The sequence below is a fragment of the Lepidothrix coronata genome, unplaced genomic scaffold, assembly GCF_001604755.1.
Source record: "Lepidothrix coronata isolate B3197 unplaced genomic scaffold, Lepidothrix_coronata-1.0 Scaffold190, whole genome shotgun sequence".
Lineage (NCBI taxonomy): Eukaryota > Metazoa > Chordata > Aves > Passeriformes > Pipridae > Lepidothrix > Lepidothrix coronata.
Window position 1 is genome coordinate 260,138 of NW_016690370.1, and position 9,134 is coordinate 269,271.

Genomic DNA, 9,134 nt, shown 5'->3' on the forward strand with positions numbered 1-9,134 from the left:
GCACCCTAACCACTAGGGTTAGGGTGCTGCACCCTAACCAGGGGGCCCCTGGTGGTCTAGTGGTTAGGGTTGCTCGGAGGAATGCAGGAACAAAAGCCATGTGAAGTGATTTTGGAAGTGTTTGCCTTGTGCCCGTCAACGGATTCCTTTTTGCACCACTTCAGAGCATCATTTGCATATGAAATAAAACTAATTGGCTCGTAGCTGTGCGAATCTCGGGAAGCTGGGAGTGTGGAGGAGCTGCGTGACTCCCACATCCCTCCTCCCGTTCCCAGTCGATAAACAGGCTGCAGTGCTGGGAACAGCTGTCACCTGGCTGCAGGTCGGGGTCAGGCTGTTCCCCGGCTGCTCGGGGCAGTGAAGCAGCCCTTGCTGAGACAAGGGTTTTAATTGCTGCGAGGATTGCTGGCGGGAGGAGCTGCTCCCGGGTGATCCTGCAGCAACAGTGCGGGGCAGGGCCTGCCCATCCCGGGGCGAGGAGCACAGAGTCCGTGCAATTATTGGTTCAGCAGGAGCAGCGATCGGGGAGTTCCTTCCTCGTGGGTGCTCGGGTTTGTTGAAATCGGGAGGGATTTGAGCTGAGTAATCGTTGCAGAGGTGATTCTTGTAGTCACATGGCTGCAGTACAGGAGTCACCACAGGAGCTTCTTTGGGAAGCTGGGTCTGTAAGGGGTGATGTGGAACATTCATCTGGGACAAGGGCCTGGAGTGATGGGACACAGGGAATGGCTTCCCACGGACAGAAGGCAAGGTTAGATGGGATATTGGGAAGGAATCCTTCCCTTTGAGGATGGTGAGGCCCTGACATAGGTTGCCCAGAGAGCTGTGGCTGCCCCAGCCCTGGAAGTGTCCAAGGCCAGGTTGGAGCAACCTGGGCTAGTGGAAGGTGTCCCTGCCCGTGGCAGGGGGTGGGACTGGATGGGCTTTAAGGTCCCTCCCTGTATCAGCTCTGCAGCCACTCAGAGCTGTGCCTGTGCTCCTCTAAAACATAAATAGGTTGGGTTGGAAAGGGCCTTTAAAGGTCACCGATTCCCACCCCCTGTTGTGAGCAGCTACTGATACAAAAACTACAGCGAACAAACAAAACTCTCCCAAACACATCCCCATCCGGAGGGGTTGGAACCAGCAACCTGCCCCAGACAGGTGTTTGTCCTCCCCTGCAAACAGGTTTAACTTGGAGTTCAGTTAGGAAATGTGGCACATGCAGTAATCCTTGGAAAATGGGAGTGTGTTCAACATCCTCATTGCTATGGATTTTTAGAAGTTAGAGCTTCACCCGAGGACCTCCCAGTACCTTGTGCTCAGAAGTGGTCAACAGTGGGTCCTTGGGAAGAACAAACATACTTCTGGTACAGTCTCTTCTCTTCCAGCAGTGCCTCAATGACTTCCTGATCTAGAGATGGTACCATGATGGGGGAGAGCATGGTGGTCTATTTTCATTATTACTGTCCTATATATATGTGTGTGTGTGTGTGTGTGTGTATAAAATGTGGGCCAGTGTGCCAGCATTTGTTTCAGATTTACAAGCTGGACCCCCTCACAACAAAAATTCCAATAGAGTGCTTTTCCAAGCACTCCCCATTACCAGTTGTAAAGGCAGGAAAACTAGTCTTTCTAACTTTTTTGAAAATAAGTATAGGAAAGGCAGCAAAGCCACTGCTGTCCTGATGGATTATTTTTCCCTCTGCTGATGGAGCCTTTGAGCTCAGAGGGAAATGTGTCCTCAGCACCTTTGTCCTTCCGCACGTCTCACCCTCCCGTGTAGCTCAGGGTCACCACAGAGAGGAGCAGCGTGACGTGAGGAGGGCACAAATTCAGTCAAATATGGAACTGATCTCCTGCCCTGGCACCTGCTGCCCCTCTCCTGGGTTTGAGGACAGTGAGGCAGTGCTGAGATGGAGGCTCAGGCTGTTTGGGGCTGGTTTGTGCTCCTGCCCCGTGCAGAGGTTCCCGTGTGCCTCTCTCACACCTCACAGCCCAGTCCTGCTCAGTGCTCTGGGCTGTTACTCTGTTGGGAGGAGCTGGTTGATGAACATCCCTCGGGAGCATTCCCTGGGCCTGGGTTCTTCCTCCCACTGTGGGTTTTGATGGGAGCAAATTTTGGCTGCTGTTGTCTTAAGCTCTGCTGTTCCTATTTCAGTAACCTGTGCTTAAAAATGAAGCTGTTTTTTGGGTTGTCCAGCCCTAGCACAGGCTGGAGTGCAGTCCCCATCCCTGGAGAGATTGAACAGCCCTGTGGATGTGGCACTTGGGGACGTGGGTTAGTGGTGGCCTTAGCAGTGCTAGAGAGAGGTTAGGGCTTTTCCAGTTTAAATGATTCGGTGACTCTCCCTGATCTTATGAAGACACTGTACTTCCAGTGAAGTTGGGTTTCATGCAGAAGTTTAAACACTTGGTCCCTCACCCAAAGCTGGACTCAGCTCTGGGTGATTCCCTCACCTACAGCTTCAAGCAGCTGCACAAATGAGATGAAATACTGCTGATCTGGGGTCAGCAGAGCGCGGCTGCCTGACCTGTGTGTCCCACAGTAACCGAGCTCAGCGTCAGCCCTGAGCACAACCCTTCTACCTGTTGGGCCCTTTGAAGCCACCGTGGCCCCGGGGGAGGGGGCCACCAGGTTGTTGCTGTTGCAGAGAGAGGAACTGGTTTAGTCAGAGAGAAAATCAGCAGCTTCCTCAGCCCTGAGCGTGAGCTGGGCTGTGCCACAGCCATGCTGGGAACGGAGCTGTGCTGGGCTGTGCTGGGAACAGGGCTGAGCTGGGCTGTGCTGGGAACAGAGCTGTGCTGGGCTGTGCTGGGCTGTGCCACAGCCGTGCTGGGAATGGAGCTGAGCTGGGCTGTGCTGGGAATGGAGCTGAGCTGGGCTGTGCTGGGAATGGAGCTGTGCTGGGAATGGAGCTGTGCTGGGCCATGCCACAGCCGTGCTGGGAACGGAGCTGAGCTGTGCCACAGCCCTGCTGCTGGGAACAGGCCCTGGTTTCCTGCAGGGCCCCCGTGCCGCCGCCTCTCTGCTTCTGTGAACCTGCTTGCGGTAACTCCTGACACGTCCCCGAACCCGGCAGGAGGGGTCGAAACCACACGTGTTTTCAGAGAGCTTACAAAACATATTTCTCTGCTCGTCTGTTTGTACATAGCATTTACAGGGTGTTTTGTCACGCTGAAGGGAAAGAGCCCGGGGGGATTCGGGGTGAAGCTCTTCCGGAAGGATGCAAGGAAGAGCCCAAACAGCCTTATTTTAGCAGGCTGCATTCATCTAAAAAATACATCCCTCTTATAAAAATACATCGGTGTTACAACTTGCCAGCCGAGGAACCTACTGGGTTCAGTGTCACAAAGACATGATATCTCTGTGTTGTTCTTACAGTTTGGGGGACAGAGCAAATATAACTTACTCGAGGAGCCAGGTAGTGCTGTTGAAAGTGCTTGTGGAGTTTTATTTTGAACTGTGCTGTTGTACAGCACCAAATTTGGGGTTGTGTGCCCTGTTCTTCTGAGAGTTCAGTGTGCTCATTCTCTCAGTGCAGATAATTCCACTGAACTGCTTTAATTTATAAATAGAGACCTGTTTTTTTGGTTAGCTGGTGAGGAGAAGTTCTTCAGAAATCTCTGTTCCCACCTCTGTCACAGAGTCTCTGTGGGACCTTTTACAAGGGCCTGGAGTGACAGGACAAGGGGGAATGGCTTCCCGTGGACAGAGGGCCGTGGGTGGGATATTGGGAAGGAATTCTGGGCTGTGAGGGTGGTGAGGCCCTGGCACAGGTTGCCCAGAGCAGCTGTGATTGCCTCATCCCTGGAAGTGTCCAAGGCCAGGTTGGAGCAACCTGGGCTAGTGGAAGGTGTCCCTGCCCATGGCAGGGGTGGAATGGGATGGGCTTTAAGGACCCTCTCAAACCATTCTGGGGTTCTGGGTTTGGGGTTTTGTCCCTCTGTGAACACCGTGGGTTCAGTGGATTACAGGAGGTGAGAATCCCGTCTTTCCCGTTCTCCCCAGGGGCCAGGAGTTCTGTGTGGATCTGAACCTTATGAAATTCTACGACACTGCAGAGTTTGACCAAATGCGGCGCCTGTGCACCCCGTCCTGCCCCGGCTCCAGCTCCAGCTGCTTCACCCTCTGGAAGTACTTCTGCAGGGACCACTTTGGCTGGAGGGAGTACTCCGAGGTATGTCCCACCTTCCCCTGGGCTGGGCTGTGACCCGGAGCTCTGTGCAGTGTGTCACATCTATGGACATGTTTGCTCTGCTGCCTCCTCCAACCCTCAGCCAAGTTCCTTGGAGTCATTGGTGAGGAAGAGAATCAGGAAGGTCAGCGTTGAACTGAGGAAGCAAGAAAGGGAGATCTCAGCTCTGCTGGGCTGGGTTGTGATTCTGTGACTGGAATTACCCCTGAAAACATCAGAGCCGTGGAGGCTGAGCAGGCTGTCACACTGGAGAGCAAACCAGCCCCTGTCAGAGCCAGCAAAGCCCTTCCTAAGCCCTAGAAATCTGGTTTAAAGACAGTGAGACAACTTTCTGCTGCCTTTTTAACACCACTACCATTTACCTTTGCAGTTTTTAATTTATTCCCCCATGCCCAAAGCTCTGGTAGGGCAGGACATGCTGCTCCAGTGCAGCCCTTGGGCTGGTCAGAGCTGTACAGGATATTTTGAATAAAACATCTGTGTTGGCAGTCCCAGAAATACCTGCTGAGGTAAACCCAAGAGCTGGAGAGAGCTGGGCACAGAGCACCATAAATGACAAGTTTAGGGTGTCTGAGGTGCGAGGAGAAGTTACAGAGCTGGGTTTCTGTAGCATAGAGAAGAAGCACTAATTTTTGAAGGTGTCATTTCTCACGTGTGTGTTCTCCTCTCCTCGTCTCTCCCGGACAGCCCGTGGTGAGGTTGATCGAGGAGGCCACGTGCCGGGGGCTGAAGGAGGTCAGGTTTGTGACCTGGCACAACCAGTACATCCTCAACATCAAGGATGGCTTCCAGCAGAATGCCTGCTTCAGGAGGGAGATCAAGAGGAGGCCCCTCCTGCGCTCCTGCGTCGTGCTGATGCCCTTCCTGCAGTAGGTATCCCGGGAAAATGGGAGTTCCCTCTGTTCTCCGGGTTGGTCTGTCCAGGAGAACTGTGTTCCTTGAGGTGTGACAAGGAAACAGGCATTGCTGGGTGGAAAAATTCAAAATCTGGGTGCTATTTGCAGCTTTCTCCACTTTCCAAAATAACATTTATCTGAGGAACTCCTCGCTGTTATTCAGATTTGTAATGGACCTTGTGGATCTCAGAACACTGGGTGTACTCCTGGTCTGCCAAATTATTGTCCAGCTTTCAGCAACCTGGTCCATGGAAGGTGCCCCTGCCCTTGGCAGGGGGTGGAATTGGAGGGGCTTTGAGGCCCTTCACCCAAACCATTCCCTGATGGCTTACTGGGAGCACTGGGGTTCCTGAGAGTCCCCACCCCACCTGGTCACGAGGGGAGGGGGGGTTTGGTCACAGCCAAACACGTGGTGTTGGGAACATTTATAGGTGTGGTTTTACAGGAGGGAAACCCCAAGTCATGAAAGAGAAACTGGAGGGTGCAGGTAAAAAACCAAGGGTGGGCTGGCTGGTTAGAGCAGCCCTGGCTCTCACCTTAGTCAGAAAGGAGGGTTTCAGGTGTTTCCTGGTGTTTTGCTGCCTGTGACTGTCCTGCCACAGTGCTGTGCTAAAATGATGCAATTCCCACTGATTTTGTTGGGCCTGGAGGGCTCTGCACTCCCAGGGGATTGACCAGAGCTGTCTGCGCCAACCAAACCCCCAAACTCAGCTCTGAGATCTCTGCTCTGCACCAAACCTCAGTCTTGTTCTCTTGGTCCAAGGGCCTTGTCATGCTCACCTGAATTCACCAGTTCTTAGCAAGAACAGAAGAGTAGTTTAAATATTCATGGGATCCGTCCTTAAGTTGTTGCCTCCATTTCCCACACAGTGATACCTGAGATTTGTTCCTTCCCTCCCACCTGCTTAATTCTGTTCTAAAATTGGGAAAGAATCCTGGAATAGAAACTGTGAGTGATAGTGGATGACAGGGGTTTACTTTTCAATTGCTTCCCCTGTAGAATAAATAATATAAATATTTTACACGAGTCAGGAGAACTGAACCAAGTACATAAAGGATTGCAGGATTTTTATTGTATTTGATGCCTTATTAATCCATGGCATTGGAAATCTCTGCTTGGTCTTCCAGTCCAGTGGGAGTGACTGAGGCCCTACAATAACATTTTTTTACCCATTTACCCATTAAAGGGGAAAAACAAATTAAATACAAGTGCACACTGTGATATTTAATTGCTATTTTAATAATAATTCTTATAAAAATCTGTCTTCTGGGTTTCTGCTCAGCTGTTAATAACCAGGGAGAAGAACTTTGAGTTGAGTCAATCCATGCAAATGAAGGGGAGGCTGGTTTTGGCCTTGAGCAGCAGGTGACAACCACATGACCACTTCAGTGTTTCTGCCCTGAAAAATGTGAGGGCTGCCACAGTTTCCCATCTCTCTGATCCGAATCAAACGTGTTGATTTAAAAATAGACTCTTTTTTTTTTTCTCCAAAAAACCTTTTTTCTAGAATCGAAAATCTCCACCTGCAGTCAGAAAATCACATTAAACTATTCCTTGGGGGGCACACGGTTCTTTCAGGCCCCTGAATCACTGGGAGCATTTAATGTTCAGAGAGGCACAACCTGAATGGACAGTTCTGTAGGTGATGTGTGAATAGTGGGAGAAATGTTGATGTTTGGTTTCATTTCTGGCCCTCTGTGGGGTTTGGAGGCAGGATCCACCTTGTCCTGGCCAGGCACTGGTGGAAGGCTCTGTCAGGGCTTTCTGGGTGGGTTGGTCCCAGAGTCAATGGCAGCTTTTCCCACAGAAATACTTTGGGAAAATACTCCTGGGTGGAATTTTGAGGTAGTTCCATGTATCCTTGCAGCTGCCAGGGAGGCTGAGCCCCGGAGCTGCAGGGGGGAGGCACAGCCCCAGCGGGCACCGAGGGCTTCCCTGGGCACGGCAGGGAGAGCTCCAGGGAGCAGGGGTGGAAGGGCTGCTCAGCTGAGTGAGGGGTGCTCCTTCAGGGCTGAGCAGGTGAGCACAAATGCCACACTTACCTAAATTCAGCAGCCTCAAGACTCTGCAGATCCCAGGTGGGTCCTGAGAGCAGAGTCTCCCTGGTGTCCTTCACTGGGTGTTCCAAGTGGTTTTTTCTCTGGCATCTGTGGTGGTTCTTGGCCCCAGCTCCCTCCCTCAGCCCTGCTGCTCTCTGGGCAGCATTCCCAGAGGAGGGGCAGGGAAATAACCAACTGCAAATGCAAATCCACATCTGGCCTGTGCAAATGGCAATAAGAGTCTTCCTGGGTTGGAAGGGACCTTCAATCCCATCCCGTTCCACCCCCTGCCACTGGCAGAGACACCTTCCACTGTCCCAGGTTGCTCCAAGCCCCGTCCAACCTGGCCTTGGACACTTCCAACTTAATCTTTTAAGACATGTTGGGGATGAAATAACTGTGATTAGAGGCTCTTCTGTGAGTGTTTAAGCACCTTTTTTCCTCCCCACAGGACCCTGGGTGGCAGCTCCCCGGCGCCCTCCCCATGTGCTGACCCCGCACACATCTTATCTCCTGCTGCTGTTACCTCTCCCAGCTTCTATCCTGAAACCTGGATTTGTATGGATCCATCTCAGGACTTCATCCAAGTGCCTGTTCTGAAGGAAGATAAAAGCTATAGAACCATTTATAACCTGTTCCACAAGACTGTGCCAGAGACCAAATACAAGATTCTGAAAATCCTGCGAGTGCAGAACCAGTTTCTTTGGGAGAAATATAAAAGGTAAGAGAATGGAAATACAGTTCTTTAATGATGGATGTTTGTAGAGTAGGAATTTTATGGGGGAGCTCTGTATCTCCCCTCCCAGCTCTCCCATTCCAGAGGGTGACACTGGCACTGTCAGAGCCGTAGCCAAAGCCGCTTTTCCCCAAGCGACCCGCGCTGAACACTCACCTTCCCCTTGCCCTTTTCCATTCCAGGAAAAAGGAGTACATGTCCAAGAAGATGTCCGGGCTGGACAGGCTCATGAACGAGCGGCACCTGTTCCACGGCACGTCCCAGGACGTGGTGGACGGGATCTGCAAGCACAACTTCGACCCGCGCGTGTGCGGCAAACACGCCACCATGTTCGGCCAGGGCAGCTACTTCGCCAGGAAGGCCAGTTACTCCCACAACTTCTCCAAGCGCTCCCCCAGGGGCGTCCATTACATGTTCCTGGCCAAGGTGCTGACGGGCAGGTACACGGTGGGCAACCACACCATGAGGAGGCCCCCGCCCGTGGAGCCCGGGAGCATCACCAGCGACCTGTACGACTCCTGCGTGGACAATTACTTCGAGCCCCAGATCTTCGTCATCTTCAACGACGACCAGAGCTACCCCTACTTCATCATCCAGTACGAGGAGCTCGGCAGCACCGTCTCCATCTGAAAGCCTGGCCTGCTCGAGCCTTCCCGTTCAAAAACTCCTCCCCTGGCACCGGTTCTTGTGGGGGAAATACAACCTGGACACTTCCTGACTGATGGAATGACATGGGAGGAGGGAAATCTCAGCCTCTAGGAAAGGAAATCTGGAGTGACCAACTGTGCACTTGCTGGTTGATTCCCTATGTGCAAATTGTACATATTTTTCCATTGTTTATAGTTGAAAATCTGTGCCTTTTGTTATAAAACACTATTTATGTTAGTAAATATTCATGTTTAAAAACATGCCTGTGGGTGTAATTTCAGTGGTGTTCTGTGCCACTGTGTTCTGATCTCAAAGTTTAAGGATGGATCTTCCCAGGAAACCAGAATGGGATCATTTTCATCCCAAAGATATTTAAGAAGAGATTCTCCCAATCACTTTTTTTTTTTATTATCATATTTCAGAGAGATTGGGAGAGATCACAGAACTACCACCCTGCCCATACTTTGGATTATTAAACAGGACAATACAAATAGATCATCTCCTAAAATCAAGTAAAATTAGGAAAAGATTAGCATGGTCCATGGGGAGGGGGATGAAAACTTAAGTTGATGTGACTTAATGTGGCTGATACTAAATTAATTTAAAATGACACATGAACACTGACAGACTGGGAGA

The 9,134-nt window shown here is 51.3% G+C and overlaps 1 protein-coding gene across 3 annotated transcripts in view; it reads left to right on the plus strand.

The window, feature by feature from the left end:
- TIPARP (TCDD inducible poly(ADP-ribose) polymerase) overlaps positions 1–8,756 on the plus strand; it is a 25,947-nt gene extending 17,191 nt beyond the window's left edge. For all 3 annotated transcript variants that reach the window (XM_017831387.1, XM_017831386.1, XM_017831388.1), the window contains exons 3-6: positions 3,992–4,160; positions 4,866–5,047; positions 7,566–7,835; positions 8,033–8,756. In XM_017831387.1, the coding sequence (XP_017686876.1) occupies positions 3,992–4,160; positions 4,866–5,047; positions 7,566–7,835; positions 8,033–8,480 (1,069 nt within the window). In that variant the 3' untranslated portion in view covers positions 8,481–8,756. The remainder of the gene's footprint in view (positions 1–3,991; positions 4,161–4,865; positions 5,048–7,565; positions 7,836–8,032) is intronic.
- The last annotated feature ends 378 nt before the right edge of the window (positions 8,757–9,134 follow it).